General features: G+C 38.5%; 1 protein-coding gene across 6 annotated transcripts in view; it reads right to left on the bottom strand.

Moving 5' to 3' along the window:
* Window positions 1-22031, bottom strand: part of FNDC3A (fibronectin type III domain containing 3A) — a 122550-nt gene that overhangs the window by 75181 nt on the left and 25338 nt on the right. For all 6 annotated transcript variants that reach the window (XM_065630369.1, XM_065630362.1, XM_065630392.1 and 3 more), the window contains one exon: window positions 5539-5614. In XM_065630369.1, the coding sequence (XP_065486441.1) occupies window positions 5539-5614 (76 nt within the window). The remainder of the gene's footprint in view (window positions 1-5538; window positions 5615-22031) is intronic.

The raw sequence follows: 22031 nt of genomic DNA, 5'->3' as shown, positions 1-22031 counted from the left end.
TGCTCCGCTCTGGTGAGACCCCACCTGGAGTCCTGTGTCCAGCTCTGGGGCCCTCAGTACAGGAAGAACATGGACCTGTTGGAGAGGGGCCAGAGGAGGGACACGAAAATGATCAGAAGGCTGGAACAGCTCTGCTGTGAGGAGAGGCTGAGAGAGTTGGGGCTGTTCAGCCTGGAGAAGAGAAGGCTCCGGGGAGACCTTGTTGCGGCCTTTCAGTACTTAAAAGGGGCCTGTAAGAAAGATGGGGGCAGACTTTTTAGCAGGGCCTGTTGTGACAGGACAAGGGGTAATGGTCTTAAACTGAAAAAGGGTAGGTTTTGATTGGATATAAGGAAGAATTTTTTTGTGGTGAGGCACTGGCCCAAGTTGCCCAGAGAGGTGGTAGATGCCCCATCCCTGGAGACATTCCAGGCCAGGCTGGACGGGGCTCTGAGCAACCTGATCTGGTTGAAGATGTCCCTGCCATTGGCAGCAGAGTTGGACTAGATATCTCTGAAGGTCCCTTCCAATGTATACCATTCCACGATTCTATAACAGTTTTATCCATACAATATTCTGGGTCATGGGCAGGCTTGGTGTTGCAAAGCTGAAGTTAATCTTAGAATGAACTAGATTTTGTGTTTCACTACTGTAGTCTTAGAATTGACGTGATATTCTTTTCTTCTTGAGTTCCTTGAAAACACTTTTCAGAAGTATTTTATTCCTTATTTTAAAGAGAAAAAAATGAGGTTGAGATTGCTTAACTTTTATCCCAGAGACTAACCTTAATACTGATACTTCACTTCATTTCAAAGCATGAAGTATTTATGACTCATTCTAATTTACATAAATATTCTTATTTTATTATGAAAACGGCAATTTTCTTTTGCAGAGACATATAGAACATGGTCTCTCTTATGATGTCAAGTAACATTTAATAGTCCTTAGCTGTAACTTGGGACTGTTATAAAATGTGCTCTTGATGAGTCATCTTCATTCATTTATTCTGCAATAGGAAGAATTCATGAATGAGTGATCTGCAGTAATTCAGTTCTACAAAGAGAGCCCATTCATACACTTCCAACCTGGTTTTCTGAATCACTGTAATGTAGCTGATTATTTCACTTTAACAGAAGAAAATTTTGGCTTAAGGAAAGTTTCCACAGAAGTCTGAGTATTCCTAGTATGTGAGAACAGCTTCATAGATTTAAAAGAGCTCTTCTGAAAATAAATATTTTGGTCTAACACATGGATACACAGATATCTTCCTGTCTATCTAGCAAGAAAAGTGCAGTGTCTTTGGAAAGTAAGACACTGACAAATGGTTTAAATTGAAGTTGCATCAAGCAGGAGCAGCCGTTATCGCTATCAGACAAACCACTAGGCTGCCAAAGAAAATATTTTATAAAATCAGAAAAACGGACACTGGCACACAAATGCTCATTTGAAGCTGTATTTAAGTCAAAATATGTACAACAGAAAAGCAACTAAGATCCAACTAAGATCCAATATTGCTAACTACAGAAATATAAAGCAACCACGCTTCTTATTTTACAGAAATGTAAGTGTAAGACACGACAAATAAAATCCACAAATTAAGTCATCCAAACTCCACCAAAATAAAGTTTTGGGATTCACCAAAGAGAAAAAGTCCCTTGCTCACCGCTGCTTTTTGCCAGCCTTAAGAGAGTTCAAACCAGTAAATAATCTTAAGAGCCTTTTCACTCAATTTTAACTGCCATGGAAAAGGCCCACATTAAGAAGTCACTTCTCACTTATTGTAGTTCCAAAATAATCAAAGCTTTACAGATCACCTGTGAGAGCTATACCAGCAAACAGACACTAAGTCAGCAGAGAGACCTGGGTATAAATGCAACATTTTCTTCAGAAGCTTAGCTCACAGAAAAAGCATGTATGCTTCTCCATTAATTGGTGCTTTAAGTTTTTAATACTTCATTGATTCAAAACCAGATCTAAAATAGTCACTTCATTCATACCTCTCCTTTCTCCTGGAGAGACACTGACTCCTCTTGTTTTCAGATTGAGAAGTTTTATCCCATGTATAGAGTATCCAGAGTAAGGATAGTTCTCTTTACAAATAAACTAATGGACAAGAGCAGCACAAAGACTGATAGAGCATCTCAATGTTTCCAACAGACAGAGATATAATGCAAGAAAATACAATTAACATTATGGTTAGATTTAGAAACAAGCCACATGGACTTCAGCAGACAGTGCAATCTCAAGACGAACTGACCAGCAATAAATCACAAGAGACATCTAGAATTAGGCAAGGAACAGTGACTGATCAAATTACCCAAGCTAATGTATCTGTGTATCTGCATTTCTATTGGAGATCCATCCAGAAGCAGCTTCCTACCTCTCAGTTTCCATTCTTTCATATCAGTACTATAATCACACAATTTCAAATTAAATATATGCCCGTGCAAATTACCCTGTGAGAACCTGAATTTACATTTTATTGTTTTCATCTTGGGTCAATATGTAACTTTCCTATTTCTAACTATCCTTTATAATCTTAAATTACTTATTTTTCTTTGGATATCTTTTAGTAAGACTTTACACAAAGACACAACATATTTCTTAGCCACTGTTTTGCTAAGTATAAATTAGAATACAGACTTAGAAAAACAGTACTTGAAAATTTTGTGTTCCTTAGAAAAAACCCTGTGCTATGTTCAACGCTGAACGGAAGCCCTTGTTATTTGTAGAACATTGCACAACCCACAAAATATGAAGTAAAGAAAGTTCTCAAAACCAGTTTATTCTAGAAAGCAAATATCAGAAACTAAGAGACATTTGTTTGGTGGTCACTTACCATGTTATCACAAGTAAGTGTTGTGAATTATACATGCAAGCGTTACAAGCCTCATTTTGAAACAGATAAGAGAACTCTTGCAACAAAGTATTAAGTGCATTTCATGAAAAATCTTTGCTTGTACTAATGCTTTTCCTCCAGGTGGGTTCTGAGTGTGATACAGGGCAAAAACATATTAATTGCAGTATGTAATATATTTGTTGTACGTAATTAAATTTTTTCTGTGGGTAATAACTTGCTGTGGTTTTGCAAAGCAGTATACAGATACATATTTTTAACACATGTAATACTACATCTTTTTACATAGTACCTCACAGAAAAAGCTGAATAGGGATTCTTCGCAGAATAAGTCTTTTCACAGGAAAAACAGACTGGAAAAAAGTATTAAGAAACATTATAATGACTAAATTAACTACCCACTGATTGCATCTCCACTACAGCCATCTTTGCTTTCTTCATGCCTTTTTAAAAATATACATCTCTACATGCTAATAAGTTTTCCTCCAAACCATACTCATTATGTATTTCCACATCTTTAACTCTGATTTGACCTAATAACTGAGTGCATACAGTGAAGAACAGAACAGGGAACTGATGCGAGCTTGCTTTCTTTAGAGTCAATGCAACAGTCTCCGGCAGCTGTAGCCCATTTTGCAGACTTGTCATCCATTTTGTAGCCAAGTCAAGGGCAAACTATGTTTGACAAGTTGTGGCAGAGCAAAAAGGACCATCAATACCAAATTGCTTTCCACTGCGTACACCACCTGAAATTGTTCACTTCGTACGAATTTCTGCATAGAAAACCTTCCTCATTAGTTTCAATACATACAATGAAAAAGGTACAGCATGGATTACTAAGGGAATTTCTTCTTTACACCAGACAGACCCAACAAACCCAGAGGCAGAAACAGCCATCAGCGCAGCACTCATTAAACACAGAAATGTGTCAGGAGTGGCAAGAACAGACTAGAAAAGCAATATTCATAAGATCATGTGCAAGTCCGCTTCTGTTATATGATTAGTGAATGCACAGATATTAAAAACCTCTATGCCCTCTGTTTTACTACCAACCGTAAACCATATTGTGAACTCCTGGAAGGGGTAAGGACAAGGAGAACATCCATATGACAGGAGGTTTGCAAAAGCTGTGGAACCGATTTGGGATGTAGGTTCCTAGATTGCCAGCACCACTTTTCAGGAAAGCTGTAAAGACCGTACCTGGGGTTACACTTAGTGAGACGCAGGAACAATTGTCTAATAACTGTTCACCCTCACTTTCATATTTAAAGCATGAAGAAATCAGCAGCTGAATCAAATCACAATAGTGATTACTCAGAAAGCAAGAGGGACCAGGCAAGGATGAAAGCTGTACCATGAAAGGTTAGAACCACATCTATAAATATATGATCTCAATATTTTTGCAGTTCATCACATACACTTCCTGCTTTCAAGATGATCATGCAATGAAGGCGTCAGTTCATTCCCCCCGCCCCAAGCCCATCTGATAATTCAAAATTAAAACCAAAAATGCAATGCATGCCACCCTCCTCAGTATTTTGTGCAACAGAAGTAAAATACATCTTATTTGTTCTTTAACTTAAATTGCAAGACAAAAAACCAGTATGGTCCCCTCAGATACTGCCAAGTAATTATTACACAGCTATGTTTCAAGTAAGTCCTATAGAACTGTAAGCTGCAACACTGATCTATTTGTGGCTCAAAGGAAGCAACAACACTATGCAATCAGCACAAAGTCTTGAAAAATTGTGCTAATGGACATGTAAACTTTAACAATTGTGGATATAAACTTAATTACAAACCAAGGCCTCCTTTTAATAGTTATTTTGTAGCCAAAGGACCTGTCTATGACACTGGAAACCAGACCTTTCGTCTCTTCTCAGGCTGGAGAGAAGGGGGAAAGGAGCTGGAAAATACTTGCTTCAGCCTCCCAGAACAGTATCTGTTGAAGCTGGGCCAAGGCCAGGTAAAAAGAAGGTAGGATTCATTGGCCCAGCAGATAATAAGGAAGAAAGTGACCCCACAGCTGAATCTGTTGCTCTCTTGTAACACAGTGAAATGGTATTCTAAACAGCAGCAATATCTGACTGCTCATTTCTTGCAGCTGTACACAGGCTTAACTGGTACCTATTTTCATTCAGAATAGAAAACAACATCCAAACTGACCAGTGCATGTGGGGATGCTACGCTTAGATGAAGCATTTGTATTTTGAAGCTGCACTTGCTAGAATTCGGAAAGGACACAATTCGGCCCCTGGAGATAATGAAAAACTAGTAGTGGGACAACAGACAGCTACTGTTGGGATAGGTAAACAATGCCGCATGACAGCAAAGAATTAAAAAAAAAAAGTAAACTCAAATCAAATTAACAACTGAAGCTTTTAATTCGAGGTCTGTCTAATAAAAGAGGTTCATCAAAAGTTGCTACAACAGTACTTCCCTGTTTGTTTTGCATACTGAAAATGTTCCTCCCTTCTCCTCCACAAGAAATTTAATTTCATCTAATATATGAAGAAGTACATCGTGGTAGTGCAATCTAAATCCAACGATTCTTAGCACCTAATCTTTTAGGTCTTTAAACTGCTCTTGTATTTAAAATAATTTCTGTCAGTCTTTTACTTTCAACATCACTAATTGCCTTTTACTTATCCTGATGCAGACTCAGGAAATATTTAAAAAAAAAAAAAAATTATCAGCTTTACCTGTAATGCACTGAAACTGTCCATCTTCTCTTCTTATTGTAAATGCTTCCCCTGGATTAACTTGCACAAGAATAACCTTAAAAATAAAAGAGTGTTTACAACCATTACACAGGAATACGTTACAGAAGTCTGAAATTTTACTGGGAAAAAAACACCATTTTTTTCTGATTAATACATTATTTTTCACTTCACACTTCTTGCTGCCTTCATCCCACAGAGAAAAAGAGATAAGAGCAAGAACAAGTACAGATATTTTTAAACGAACATTTTTCAAAGAACCAAAGAGAGAATAACAACTGAGTAAAACAGTACCTGTACATTTTTTTCTCTTGACTGCTTAGTATAATTAAAAAGCTATTTGTACAGCTTAAGTTATTTCAACAAATTACATTAATGTCAACATTAATCAAACCATTACATAAAGTTTCAGAAGGAAGCCTAGAATTCCCAGTGTTTGAATTTTCATCACAACCACTTGGCAAACAGTTTTCAACATACGGGCGATATTGTGTCATTTCCTTCTTTACATGATCCAAGCATGTTTGTACATTGATTAGCGATAAAACATTATTAGAAGTCATGACAAAGTAAGTGCACCAGATACACAGCATGAAACAATATGTATAGTTTTATTTATGGAAAACTTTATCCTGTTTTGTAAATCCAAGCAATGCAGAATTGATAGCAAAGCACACGTATTGGCCAAAATAAACGGAGGAAGTCTGACATATACCAAAGCAGGAGCCTGGAGAGAAAAGGTTTGTAAACATGAAGAACCAAGCTAAAATTACGAACAAAGGAAGAAAAACAAAACAAAACAGTAGAGCAGGTGCATTTCATCATTTCCCTTCTGGACACATCTTTCTTCAGCCTCACTTGCACATGCCTAAATACAATTTATGTTCTCCTCCTCTTCAATACCACGGCCAAAAATGTACTCTGTTCAATTGTTAAAAGAAAATTGGTCTTGTTTACAAAAAAAGAAAACAGGCAACTTGAGTGTTACTCACTTTACGAATACTGGAGAGAAAGGAAAAGGTGGAAAAAAAGGCAGAAATCATATGAATTCCTCACTCTCTGGCAGAGCAACTTTACGAATTAATGAAAAGAAGGCAAGTTCTACCCTAGCAGACCAACAGCTTCAAAGAGATTTGATGCATATTCGCATTTTCAAACTTGGGCCATATGATTCAATACTGATTTAGCTCAGTTTTGAGCATGCACTTTAAAAATACTACTTTGTTTCATGTGGTACAGTGCTGTTACTGGATAAAGATGTCTCCAGAAGCTATAGGCTCTCTGAGAAAAAACAACAAACGATATCACTATTTACATTTTATCATGCTAATAAGTTTTCCAGATCTTCTAAAGTGTGTCTGAATACGAAATTCAGTAAGAGTTAGCATTCATAATACAACCTAAACTTAGAAACAAGAGGATTTTAGACATGAATTTCAAATCAGACTTACAGGTCTTCAGAAAATATTGTATTGCCAGAGTTTATTGTAAGTGTTTGAAGGCAGCATTTTAACAACTGGCTATCACCTTCAAAAAGTGATGAAGGAAAGAAATATGAGTGGATGAGTTCTTACAATTTCAGACTCCCCAAGCAGGCATAACTTTTTGAAGATGTATTTCATTGATTTACTTCCTCCTCTCTGCTACAATTGAAAGTTGTAGCTTGAAATTTAGACTGGAATAAAAATACCTAAAAGCTCCACAGGAGTACATGAGAACGTCTTTCCATGTCTTATGTGTGGACTGGATACCCAAATTTGCCCAAGTCTTTTTGCTGATTTAGTTTGCCCTAACTCCTGGGAGGAGCCATTCTGGCTGCAGCTGACAGCTCAATCTGTACAACGTTCAGCTCAATATTCTTGGTCTCCACTGTATAACTATGAGAAGTAGAAAAGCTGGAAGGCTGTCAAGTTTTAGGGCAATGGCTGGTATAATTCCACTGGTTCCGGCTTTTTACAGTTACAGGGCATGGGGGATGACTGGTATTCCTGCATTGTTCCCATCTTTTCTGTGTCAGGGCCTGAGGTTGGTAACCTGGGTAATAATGTTGCCTTGGGAACCCGCTGGTTTTCCTCCTCCAGACCTCTGCTGCAGGACATCCCAACTGGGGCTCAGCTAGCAGAGTGCATCTGAGCACGGGAATACACAAACTGCAGCAAGTTGGCCCTGTGCCTCCTGATTTTCTCTTGTAGCAGTTTCTCCTGCATGAGGATCTTCATTGTTCACTTCACAGCTGGTCTGAGAAGGTAAAGGCTCAGCACGCCAGCCACGCTAGAACACAGCGAGAGTGGCCACTGGTCAGCAGTGGCTGTGCCATGAGGCAACAGGTCTCCTGATGGCATCCAGCACTGCTCTGACACTCAGGACACAGTGAGATTTTCACATAGAATCATGGAATCACAGAATGTCCCGAGTTGGAAGGGACCCACAAGGATCATCGAGTCCAACTGCTGTCCCTGCACAGGACAACCCCACAGTCCACACCATGTGTCTGAGGGTGTTGTCCAGTCCCTTCTTGAACACTGTCAGGCTTGGGGCCGTGACACGTCCCTGGGGAGCCTGTTCCAGTGTCCACCACCCTCTAGGGGAAGAACCTTTTCGTAATGTCCAACCTGAACCTCTCTGAGGACATCTCACTTCCACTCAAGTGGGAGACCTGCGGACTTAATGCAGGTTAATTAGATACTCAGTTTCCAGGAACAGGAAATAGAGCCTTTCTGTCAATGGACTATTAGTCTACTTGATGCCCAACTGCATATTTATTTCACTGGCTCACACTTTCAGCCTTGCTTTTACGTTGTGCATTCACATTTGTATTTTACAACTGTTCCAAGACAGGCTGTATTTGTTGCCAAGTGTGCCAAAAGAGTATGAATCAGGGCTGAAGTACTTTCAGAAGTTTCAAGAACTGCTGGCTTCCAAAATCTTTGTGTTGGGGTAATGTGCGACAATGTGACCAGCCCTGGCTGCTGGACCAGCCTTATCGCTGCTGAACCCCAAAGAGGAATCACTGCTTTGTGAAGGATGTTTTCGAGACTTACCATCTCAGAAGATGCAATTTGAAATATGAAAAATTGAAGCTGTGCACACAGAGAGAGAGACTGATACCTTTCTGGTCAGAAGAGGTATTACCAAAGGCAGACAATAACCCACAGGGATTCCCTCTTACCTAATAAAAATCTGCTGCACATAATCAAAGATGCAAGAGAACTTCTTTAAAGGAAAAGGTAACATGGATCTTTCACAGCATCACATGTTAGAGAAATAAAATTTACAGGTTGCTGGGCATGTATTGGTCTTCCATCTCATTCTAGGTGGCTTTGTGCTGGCTTGCACATCTCATCATCCAGCATGCTACTTCATGAACCCTGACATCAATACTTATGAAAAACAAGGCCCTTGTCTTTCATACTGAGTATTCTAGACCTCAGTCTCCTTCCTCTTCTGGGTAAAACATTCACGTTGGCTGGAACTAAGTGAAAAGCTTCAGAAAAATCTGTTGGTTTGGCCTCTCTTCCTATGCCTCAATCTTTTTGTGACAAATCCTGTTGCTTTACTCCCAGCAGTTGAAGCTCTGCTAGCCAAAGGCTGACATGCATTATTCTACCCAGTTTTCCACTGCCTGCTCCTCTAAGATAATCTGAAAAATCTCATTTGTGATGTGTCAGTCTCAGTGGGAGGCACGTTTAACACAGCTATTTTTCAAACGCCGTTTCTCTTTCTAAATCAACAAAACACTAATTAAGGACTTCACAAGCTTAACAAAATAATGTGACCTTAAAGACACTGAGGCCTTGATACATACTCTAGAAGCCTACAAGCATTTTTAAAGCATGACCAGCTATAAGAGAACCTAATCAAATTTAAAAGTGTAATTTCTCAATGCTAACACAACTTTGACTCAACATATTTTTGTCTCAAGTTCAAAATATGTTAAGGAATTGCTATTAAGAAATGGGAGTATTAGGTCAACAACTAGTTTTGTGTAATTTCCACTGGGACTGTAAATTGTTTCCTTTAAACAGTCATTTAATGATGATCCACATGACCTCAATAGAGTTCCTGATGAAAAACAGTACAGAATCTCTTTCCAGAGAATAGCATACAAGTTGACAACACAAGACTGCAGCTGTACAATTATCAGAAAAGCATTTCTTGCATAAATAAAACAAAATTATCAGCCCATATGACTGAAGTTTGAAATACCTTAAACGCAGTTGCCAAAGACTGGCAGAGTTTTAACAGTGAAATTTAATCTTTTTTTCAATGGTACTTCATTTATTCTACAAAAGATATTTTAGAAGATAAACCCAGACCAAGTTAACAACATACTAAGCTTTGTAGTCGTTCAATTAAATAGGTATGGATGAAAGAGGTTTCTTCTTATCAAAATATTAAAAAGCAGAATCCATCCTAAAAACATAGAAAGGCATTGCAAAAAGGAATAGTATTCATTAAAACCCCCTTCTTAGCATGGAACACCTGACTTTTTTCCTGATTTCAAAAACATTTACTTTGCTGCCCATCCACTCTCAGTTCAAGATACATAGCCTGGATTAGCAAAGACCGGCTTCCTAACAAAACTGAATCATGCCACGTATTAGAAAGCTCAGTAGGTTTTTTCCCCAAAAATTGCTGTTTAAACTCAGGCAGCTGCTCAAGCCAAATAGGAGCATAAGAAATGTCCCCACGGTCTGGGTCAACAGTCCGGGTCAGCAGTCCATCTAGCCCAGTACTTTGTCTCTAGTGTATCAACTGGAGATGCTATTTAGGGAAAGCAAGTGAGCCAGGTCACTTTCTGCAGTTCATCTCTGTCACTGTCCATGAGTTTGCCTAAACTCTTTGAGTTCAGTTACACTTTGAATTGCCTCCACAACCTCCTATGGCAGCACATTCCTGAAGTTCACTTTTTAGCCATTTTGGAACAATCGCCTACTAGTTAAATGCCCCTAGTTCCTCTGCTATGGGATTTGCTGAACAACAGTTGTGAGTATATTTAATCCACCACTTCCATTATTTTTTAAGCCTTAGCAATTTCCCCCTCCTTGTCCCTAGACTCTGCAAACTGGGGACTCTTAATGTTTCTAATCTCTCCTTCATCCCCTTGACCACATCTGTGACCTAAAACCACATCTGTACTAGCAAAGTAAGCAGCACTGGGAACATCACCTGGGATGCTGAACAACGCTACGCTGGTCCTGAGCAGGACACAGGCTGATGCCAACAAGCGGCCTTCTTCCAGACAACACTGGAAACTATCCCAAAGACCAGTCTTAACAAGCAACCTGCACAAAGACACTTTCTGGACAAAAAGATAGTTTACTAGAACAGACTTGTTCCATAACAGCCTCGATCTTTAGGAACACTGTTGAGCACACTTAAATTACTAATATAAAAACACTGCCACACAGTAACCTCAAGAAGCATTACAATATTTTGCCTTTTTGAAGGACTAGTTAAGGGACACCCTCTTCATTAGCTTTGAAAATCTATTCTTCACTTTAATCGTAATTTGAACTGGTCTTATACGATAAATACACTCTTAAAATATAACAATTCTATAGAAAACTATTTTAGAATGTTTCTTTTCACAAAGACTTCCAAACTAAAAGATAATTTTATTGTAGCTTAAGTAGTATGATCGCATGCTACAGAAATAGGCAAGATTGACTTGGACATACTACTATCAATAGATACAATGATAATTTCACAATAATTTCATCTGACGATCTTGTATTTGATTTAGCTTTACCACAGGAGTGTGAGTACAATGAGAAAGTATTCTGATTTTGCCTCTAAAGAATCAAAGGCAGTACCAACATTCGAAGAGAAGAGTGTTCAATGTTTGCTTTTATTCAGTAAATTCTTAACTATAGGAGAAACTATAGGATGTTTCTGCAGACTGAACCAGGAAAGGAGCTGAATTTTTTTTTCAAGCCTTATAGCTTATTTCTAACAGTGAATAAATGAATTTGACAAAAAATGGCCAGAGTCAGAAAAAACCTATAAAACTAAGGATACAAACAACAGAGGGTGGAAAAGAAATCTGGACTCAGAGGGCTGCTCCAAAAAAAAAAAAGGAAAACTTAAGGCCAAATGTTAACACTCATCTCCAGAAAGGTCTAGAAGTAAGTTTTATCAGCACGAAGCAGAGACTGCAGAGGCCAAAATAAGATTCTTAGAGGTACTATGCTCCACCAATATGGTCACAGAAATGTCTTTTAAAAGCAGAATGGCAATGATACAAATGCAGCCGATATATATTTTACTAATCCCTGTCTTTATGGGTACAAAATACTTTCCTAAGCAGACTCACATTTTGCTTGTGCCAGACAAATATACAGGTTAAGGTATTTTTTCACTGGAGCACTGTGAGGGACGGAATGGAATTTAAAATACACAACTAGCTAATCCTTCCTTTCATTTGCTTGTTTGCACACTAATTAACACCAAAAAGCTCATTAATTCCACTGCAATAACAATTACCAACAACCCCTCATTCTGTCAGTAATACCCACACTTCTACGAGCATCTCTACTTCCACTTCCACCCTCCTAACAGAAGAAGTGATGTGTTAGCAGATTGCCAGGTTTGAAGATAATTTCAGTTATCTGATGGAAAAGAAAGGCAGCATCAGACTTGTGGCATCACTAATGTGTTTGACATCAAAACATGCAGGGAAAAGTTTTCCCAATGCTCTCTGTCACATAACCAACCAACCAAACAAAAAGAACAACAAAACCAAACAAACAAAACCCAAACAAAACAAAAACCCCTCTAAATAGGCTCACACAGTTAATGACTGTTCTCCATCAGGTGGTTAGTAAGCAAGACCGAAATAAAACCTGTGGACATTATTGTGAAGTAGAAATACCAAAATTGGATTCATCCTGATAAGGGTTGTAGATGAGGGGAAAGACTTGCAGAGCAGGAAAACAAAAAAGCTTAGGACTAATCCACAAGCATGTTACTTCACTGTTTTAAGGCAACATCTTTCCATGGCAGAAACTGTAAATACAACTAGAAGTTGAAACTATTTCTCTCCCTCTGGAGTGGAAAAAAAGCCATAAGTAAAACACGAAATAAGTCAATGAGTTCTAAAAACTAACTTCATAAAAAAATATCACATAGCAAGTTTGACACATTTTCCCTCTTTTCCTCACCATTATACATGTGCAAAAGCAGTTCTCTAAATAAAACTCAGAGGCTAAATAACAAGGCTCCCTCGCTAAATACACACACACTTAGACGATAGAGCCATCCAAAAAACAGTGTCTCAAAAATATTTTGCCACTTCTATCAAATACATGTATGCAGTGGATCTGCAAGGCAAAAGAGATTTTATTTAAAAAGAAACTACATATGAAAATATTATTGCTAATATACCATATATACGGAGATAATATTTTTAATTTATTGTTTAGGTTCTAGAAGTTTAAATTTAGTCTGAAGTAAAAAAACCAAACACCGAAACAACAAATGACTTCATCTAGACCTATACTACATGATCTTTCACACAGTCACAAAATCCAGAATTAAGAGAGTTGCTAACGTTCTCTTCTACCCTGCTCCATAAAGGTATGAAGACCTACCTAATTCGGGGAAATTTTTGCAGATCGGATTTGAATAGGGTTCATGGAAAAGAATCGAGCATATCGTTACCACATAAGGATGATGTAAGTATCACCCTTTTAAAGCCACAGTTCAACTAATACCTGTATTTCTAAAAGGACAGGACTGACTGAAATTCACTTTCTATCTCTTCTAAGCCAGTACAAGCATCAAGAGATTCAGATACAGTAAAATTTTGTTTACAAGTTTGGTATTCACAGCCACATTTTCAAATCTTCTGTAGCAAGTAACAAATTGCTGCTTTTATACCTAGAAGCTTCTCTGTCTGTAGAATAAGTTAAACTACTGAATATATAACATAATTTTAAAATAGTTTTTCTAATACCGATGGGTTTATTTCTAACCAGCAAAGTCTTAGCTGAAAGACTGAAACTATCATTTTAGAGTCAATGGGATACAAGAGAAGTACTTTTGTATTTGTATTAAAGAAAAATCTACAGACATCAAGCTCTCTCTGTCTCTCCAAAATATCTTAGCTCTCAAACACATCCTTCAGTATCAGGGACTATCAGCCTTCTGAAGGGGAAAAGAAAACTGTTAAGTTTTCTAATCCCAACTGAGGCTAAAGAAACCAAAACATATTAAACACTTTGTGCCATGTGTGAAGTTGCAGGACAAGCCCAGGTGAGAACTGGCATTCTGCTCTCGCCACAGGCTACCGCTGTCTGCTGCCACAAAGGCAAGAAAACCAAAGGAATCGGACTGAATTTCAGTGTAAAGGGATATTTGGAATCCTTCCCTCTCCCCAGCCAGCCCACATCTCCCACTGAAGGGGAAAGGAACTGAATGAGTTACTTGATATCTAAAAGAAGTTAGTTATGCTTCGTGAATTAACATCTTTTTGCAGAATGAGTGAAATCTGGGACAAATTTCCAAACGAGTTAAAAGCCTCTGAATATACATTAACAAGAATGCTACTAGACCTAACACTAAATACATCATAAAGAAAAAAATGCAATCCTTCAGCAGCAAAGCCAATTCATAGTCTGGCATACATATTAAAATACCGAATAATGTGTGGAAGTAAGAAGGCAAGGAGAAAGTGGGAAGAAAAAGCTAGGATATGCTACATTAATTTTATCCATTGCTAAAATCATATATAATACGAAGAAATAAGAGTATGCTGTATCACAACTGTGATTAAAGCATACTTAAAATAACGTAATAAGAGACTGTTCCCTGTACAACAAGAAAGATTACAAATTGGAGCAAAACAGCCCTACTGAAAAGCACAGTTCTGGTTTTGTCTCATTCTGCAGTGGTTTTGGGGGATGTGTACATTTTTGGGGGTTCTAGGGTGTTTTGTTTTTTTCCTCCAAACACACTTCCTAGAAGCCAAGAGGGTAAAGTGTTCCAAAACATTTCCCTGGACCTCTGAAACGGTAATTTAAAGAGAATCAAATCACAATCGATTTCTTTACTAGCAGAAACAACATTATTTTCTGAGATGTTTTACTAGGAAAGAGACAAGAGCTTCAGGGTTGCGGTTAGTTTTTGGTTTTGTTTCTTATTAATTTGAAAACATCTATATTTAGCATTATATGGTTATAGGTGCTGAGTCAGTACCAAATAACTGTCAGCAAAAGTCACAAATAATGGAAAGACTTTACCAAAATCATATTTCTAAATGCACTAATAATGTACACCACCATAAAAAAGACAGCAGTGGTTTGTCTAAAAACACTGCAACTGAAATTAGCTCAGCAGTACTGATGAGAAGTACTTCTAGCCAAAAGGACAAAGGTAAATTCATTTTTGAACATTTTACATATTTAAGAACACACCATAGCTAATGCTGTCATTCTGACTTCAAAAAAATTTAAAACACTCAACTAAACCTGTTACAAGGGGGGTACAGCCAAGCCCTTGTAAGATGTAAGACCTAAGTAAGATGTATACTGTATCTTTAACAGTCTGCCTGCAACAAGATTAAAAAAGGGTGTATTTCTGGAAAAGGGTGAATAGAATACAACACAACTTCCAGGCAGAGCCACATTTATGCTCTGCCATTAGGGTACATATTCAGAACAATTACATTTTTCTCCACTAATAGCTCCAATCAAGATGTTAATTAGTGACATGCTTTATCTCATAACCCATTTCAAAAGCCTCAGCGCTTTGACTTACTGTTGCTCGCATCCTTTTATTTCTCTCATTCAACTGGTGCTACCACAGTGACAAAGGATGAAGGAAGATTCAACAGTCACCACTCCAGCTGCTCCAATCTGTTCCATTCACTTAATACTGAGGTAATCTTCGGTGATGTGTCGAGCGCTGCCTCCCCCTTCTTTTAACAGGGCACCTTAACCTAAACGCCACGCTGGAGCATCTCCCTCTCCCTTCCTCTATAGCTGTGCATCCACAAAGCATGTGGAGGCAGGATGTGAAAGGTAGGATCAATTAACAATATAGTCAGCAATACCTACCTCAAGCCTTCCTTCCTATCAAATTAGCCAACGTACAGTGAGCTTCCTGCTGTACACGAATGTATCATGTCACCATAGCAACTAAATCAACAAATAGCTGCTGCAGCATCTGCTTCTGGATCATCTAACGTCAGTCAACAGAAGGTTCGGGTTTAAGAGAGCAAAGCTTCCAAATATATGCCATTTCATAACTGCATTTTTAATTTAGCCTCCTGATTCCCAGATAGGATACACTAGCTCAAAATGAGCCAACTTCTGACTTTGTACTTGAATCTATGATGCAGCTCATGACTTCAGTTTGCAAATAAGACAGAAATGAGGACAAAAAACCCCCAAACACCACACACTTTATAAGACAATAAAAAGATACAGCAAAGAACTAATCGACTGGGTTCTACTGCTCTTTTTCCTACATACTGTCTTACTCTATACTGTGCATTTGCTAGGTACATTAAAAGGCAGGAAAAGAAAGAAGTGTGTTTCCCAATTTTGCTTTATAATATACATACATGTCTGCCCTAAATAATACTATAACCAGAAATACCTTTTATTAGATATTAATATTTAAGACATTTCAGATGGCTGACAAAGATGGTTTCCCTCTATTAGTCTCTACTAAAGAGCAGAACTGAAAACATCCAATATTAGTTTCTGGCAATCGCACATTTGCAGACTTTAATCCCAACAACATCAGGGGCTCATGGGCATACCCTCACCTGCAGAAAGACGGCTACATAGGGCAAAACACACATCCGTCCCTTCTTGTGAGAAATTACTTCAAATACCACATATGCATCACTCTGGTTTAAGTTCTGACCCATAAGCAGACAAGATACATGAAACTGCTTTGTAACAACTTGGTATCTGGAATGCGATAACATGAGATTGCTGATGAAATGTTGCTCGACGTATAAATAAAAAATTTAAAATTACTTGAACAATTATGTCTCCAAAGGTAATAAGCAAGTGTACTCACACATACACTTCTATGCAAAAGGACTCAAACCTACAGCCTACTTACAACAAAAAAGTAACTTTCTACTATTTTAACTCCAAGTCATATTCCTAACACTTAATCAGCATGAAATTCTTTACCAAGTAAAAGCTTTCTAAGCTCAAGGAATCAGTTATTCACATCCAGTATCCTTTTATTATTGAAAAAATTTAGTTTTCAATGCGGCATTTTTTCCACTAACGTCCAGTCTTTCGTTACAAGGAAAAATCATTACATCCAGGTTGGCTCCACAGAGAGTGGTCCCGTGAACAGGGAAAACTGAACACAGACTCAAGATACCAACTCTGTTGTGGCTGTAACGTGGACTTACTGTGATCTGGGGGTTCATCACCTCACCTACGCCAGAGTTTCCCTGTCTGTCGGACTACTACGACAGCATTTGTGTGTCCCTAAAAGCCCCTGATCAAAGAACATCGCAAGACTTGAGTGTTGTTATTCATCAGCAGGACAGGAATTGCCAGATGGAATCACATCTGTGGTCCAGCTAAGGTGAGGTCAGCTCCAAATGCGGCACAAGTTGTTTTTCCATTCATTGGGAATTTGAAATCTGCTGTTCATATCAGAACGATGCTAATGAGGCTATGAACTACTCTTTTCCACAATCAAACCCACTAACATTTAGAAAATGGATGAAATGGAAAAATGCAAAAGATCTATGTAACAGGTATTACAAACAGCGTAAGATTATTAAATAGGAACAGCTGACACGTCAGTAATAAAAGCTAAATTAAAACAGTGTCTTAAGCCTTTGGAAATTTAAAACAGTAAGAATTTCATGGTTGTGAAGAATGTTACTTCCAACTAATTCTTTCTTAAAGTCATCTTTTGTAAGATTTTCCTATTTCCATTTTCTTTCAGACTTCCTGAAAACTTTCTCCTTCCACATTTATGTTGGCTAGTAACCCATAAAGAGGTCTGAAAACTTTAGGTTAAGCTCTGCACAACACCATACCAATTCACAGCAGACTAAGCACTAGTACAAATGATAGAAGAAAATAGACTTGCCATTGTTTATAAGTATCCTATAGACATTGATCTTTGTCCAAGTAACACAATGTCATACTCCACACTAGAGTTCTAAAATCTTCTATTTTCCCCAATATTTATTTGAGTAAATTCCAATTTACAGGTTTCCCACAATTACACAATTCTCTACCCTAGCAACTGCTAATACTGACTGATTATCCAGAGGGATCTAACTGCTCCAAATATGGAGATTAACACTTTCCTAATGAAGAACAAAAAATATCTGGGCAGTAAAGGCCAGTAACAAATCTCTGTTTTCAGGACTAGGGAGGAAATACATACAGAATTAAGTAAATGTCACATAATATGTTGCAGTAACAACTTACATGTTTGAGATTCTGAAAAAAAACCCACAAACAAACAACAATCCAAACTATTTCAGCTTAGAGAAGCAGTAGCAGCACGTCCTGAAGAAAGCAAGAGAAAGAAGCCATCGTTCCAGTGACGTGCTCCTAAGACCTATGTATATTTTCAGAGGAGAGCAAGCAACTCTGCGTCATTTTTCTAAAAGGAAGCTGACAGATAACAGAATCAGCAAACATTTCATCTTTAGCCACTGCTACAAGATACTGTCAGCACCACTGAATGCACTAAGAAGCAGAATATCCCTAGGAGCAACTGGAAACAGGGAGGTTGGAAAGATGACTGGACTGTTTGGTGGCACTGACATTCAAAAACTATAGATTGCAATCAGTTTTCACTGCTTTTTGTAGAAAGACAGGCTGGAAAGATCTGGGAGTTGGCAACTTTTTTTATTCTAGCAGATAAATTGATTTATGAAAAGTTTTTTAAATTCTTACTGTACTCATATGTTACCCCCCTTCTCTTCATGTGAAAGATGATCAGCAGAAAGCTGATCACTGCGGGGGGGGAATGACAAAAAAGAAAAGATTTGGAGACTAGTTTGGTAAAAATATAAAGTTTTCTGGGAAGAACCAGTAAAATATAAATGTTAACATCTGTATCTAATGCCACTGATAAATATTCAAGACTTGTTAGTGTCCACGTATAACAGGCTCAATCAGTGTATGTTCCATAAGTGTGTCTGGCTCATTCTTTGTTATTGGGAAATACTTACATTTTCGACCTACTTGTTTCTGCTTTGTCTCTTCTGTATTCTCAGTTCTCACAGCTTGGATAAGCAGTTTTATTTGTCTCATTTACAGCAAACTCAATCTGTTTCATTATCATTGACACAGTCTGCGGTTAGCACATAGAACACAGAAAATTTGCTACTTAAATAATCCCCCCATTATATCTTTAAATCAGTGCAAGTATAAACATAAGGGTAACAGAAGTGCTCAAAGAATCTGGATCTTGCAATAGACAAACATCCGTATGTCAAAGTTTTAAGCTAATCCTTGTTTATAGGGAACTAGAAGGAAGCAGTGTTAGGGGCAGTCACTGAACTCTGGAACTTTCTGAGGTATCTGGCCCTGGCCAGTGGCTGGACACATCAAGCACTACCAAAAAAAAAAAAAAAAAATCCAAAAAACTGGAAAACTTCAACGAGATTATTCTCATTTCACAATGATTTGTTGTTTGAAGTAAAGAGGACTTCAGCTTTACAACACCAAGCAAAGTGGGATGGGAGACGGAGCTCGTACTGCACAGCAAAGCGGCAGCAAGGGCTCAAGTTTTCAGCTAATGCTTTGCAGGGGTTTGTCCCCTGGGTAGGCACCTTCCCCGATCAATCTGCATATTTGTAACAGTCCAAAATAGAATCCGGGAGTAAAGCTTCATTTAAGTTGTATGTAGATGCACTGCAAGGTAGAAGACTGCCAATTTAGTTTTTTGAAAACTAAGTAACTTAATAAAAATTGTCCAAAGTGAACATTACAATTAAAAATCCTAGGCTCCCTGTTTCTTAAGATGCTACTCTACTAAATGTTTAGAGAATCAAACCCCTCATTTCTAAAAAAAAAAAAAAATCTAAAAGTGCTGTAAACTGCTTCATGTGGCATTGTTCAAAGAAAGCCAGGCACTTCAAAGATTTTTGATCTGATTCGCAACCGTTTTTCAGATATTGTAGTTAAAATAAATCCAAATCCACAATATTCTCTTCCTGTAATAATCCTGTCTTCAAAACACTTGTGGAATCAAAACACCCTTGCAATTATTTCAACCGAGCATCAAAATTGATGACACTTTTCAACTGTACTTCAACAGTCTGTACTTTGCAGCTCCTGCACTTTGACTGCAGGCTGTGCCAGCAGTTGCCACAAAGTACTCTGTGTTGAATGGGTATCATCTGGTGTTCCCCTATGCAAAAAAAATACTTCCAAAGACTGCCCACCTCTAGTCTCTCCGAATCAGTTGTGAAAAATCTTAATGCTGAGAAGAGAGGAAGAATTAGTTTGCTGGTTAGCACATATTTGAAACAAGCTGAACAGTTGTGCCATTCTTGGAAAGTTTTGCCAGTATTTTCCTTCCATATAATACCTAGTGATAAATAACAACAACAACCACCAAAAAATCCACTTACAGACATTATGAAAGCTAGGATGAACAAGGTGAGGTTGACAGGTAACAGATTTGCTAACAATGACTCAAGTCAATGGCACTTTACTGAAAAAAAAATTCTTTGTCAGTAATACCTGGACGTGCTTTGTAGTGTGTGCAATCAGGCATTCACCAAGAAAAAACATCCAACATTATGAAGTCGTGATTAACCTTTGGCCTAACAGCTGAGTACATTATTTCAGAAAGGTCGTAAAGCTACAGTTGATCTTCCCTCTGCAGGCCGAGGCAGAGCCCTTTCAGCCCTTGTCCTGCCTCCCTTCACCCTGCTGCGGTACAGGAGGCCCCAGTGAGCAGGAGAGATGCTCCATTTCTCTGCCCTACAACCAGCAAGTGCCCTGAGCAGCAGGTGACTGGCGGAGATCACCCAGCCGGCAGCAGCAGAGCTCACTCCGGCCGTGCAGTATTCTGTAATTTATATCATCGTTTCGAGGGCTGAAGCGGCAGGTGGGAGAAGAAGGTATCGCGGCCGCCTTTTTTTAAAGAACTCTGCTGAACGACAGCTCAAATCAAAATTTGGAACAAATATCCTTTACAAAACAACCTCCTCCTGCAGTGCAATTGCAACAATTAAAAATATAAGCAAGCTGAAACTCAATTTGGACATTCAGTTTCTGAAAAGTTTAGAAGATTTACGAAGCATATAAGCTGTTGATTTAGAAAGTATATGGACTAGAAGAGAATTTTGTATTTCCCAGCATTGCTTCTGACAGCTCAGATTCCTGTTTGGTGATACAGCAAGTTAAAAAGCCCATAATATTTAAGACTGATGGATGTGTCTTTAAGGTTGAAATGTTAAATAGAGCACAGCAGAAAGTACCAAAGGAAGAGCTGTATTCTCTAGTTATTCAACATGACATTTCATTTAAAAAATTAGAATGCTAGGAGTTTCAGTAGCACTTCTAAAGTAGTCTTGTTTTTTCTCCTGATCAAGTTCCCTATCCACCCTGCTTTGTGCAAATCCAGGTATCACTGTTTATCAAAACACTGTGTGACAACACAAACCTGAGCTGGAAGAGAAATTAAAGGCTACATCCTCAATTTGATCAGGTTAGGAAGGCTCAGCCAGTACTGGACCAAGGGCTTGGTGGGAGAAGTTCTACAACCCCAGTCCTTTCCCATATATTTTCTCCTCTACTTCCAAAAAGAAAGGGAGAAAAATTAGAGCCAAAGGCCATTTTTCTATGGTGTGTAAACCTGAGTCTCTCTCTTCCTGGAGAATGTAATTCTGGCTGCTCTATAAAGTGTATAATTCTGTAATAGGCAGAGGGTTAGATGGACTTTGCCCAGTTATAAATAAAGAAACCTCTCAATCACCGGGGGGGGGTGGTGGAAAGGGCTTCGGCTAGCAGGGCACGTACTTCAGATTACTTGTTTGCAAAGTGTGTAATTCTCACATATTTTAAGAGCGGAATTTCTCCAGTTAAGAATGTGACTTTGCAAAGCAGTTACAGAGATATGACAATAGCTGTCTTCTGAGGAAATGTATGTAAAGCAATAAGAGTGACTTCATAAGTCTTGGACTCCGGCATTCAGGACCTGGCTGCATGTCCCAGCAATAAGTGTCCCATGGCACAAAGAAGGGGAGAGGAGGGGATCAAGGACACTGCTTGGACACAACTGTCCCCTTCCAGACCTTACTGACAGGGGAGCGCGCGGACTCAGGAACTGGGCCCACTTGAGACAGACTGCGGAGAGGAACTGGGCTGCCTCGATGCTTATAGCTCTGGGCAACTCGCACCTCCTCACGCCCTTAAAAACAAAACAAACCAAACAACAAAGCACAGATCTTTAGTCACCTTCCTAAAACAAGAAAGATGTCATCTTCTGGACATGCTTATTTCTCCCAGTTGACT

The sequence above is a fragment of the Caloenas nicobarica genome, chromosome 1 (genome assembly GCF_036013445.1).
Source record: "Caloenas nicobarica isolate bCalNic1 chromosome 1, bCalNic1.hap1, whole genome shotgun sequence".
NCBI lineage: Eukaryota > Metazoa > Chordata > Aves > Columbiformes > Columbidae > Caloenas > Caloenas nicobarica.
Note: the sequence above shows the minus strand (reverse complement) of the source record. Positions and strands in the feature narration are given on the sequence as shown.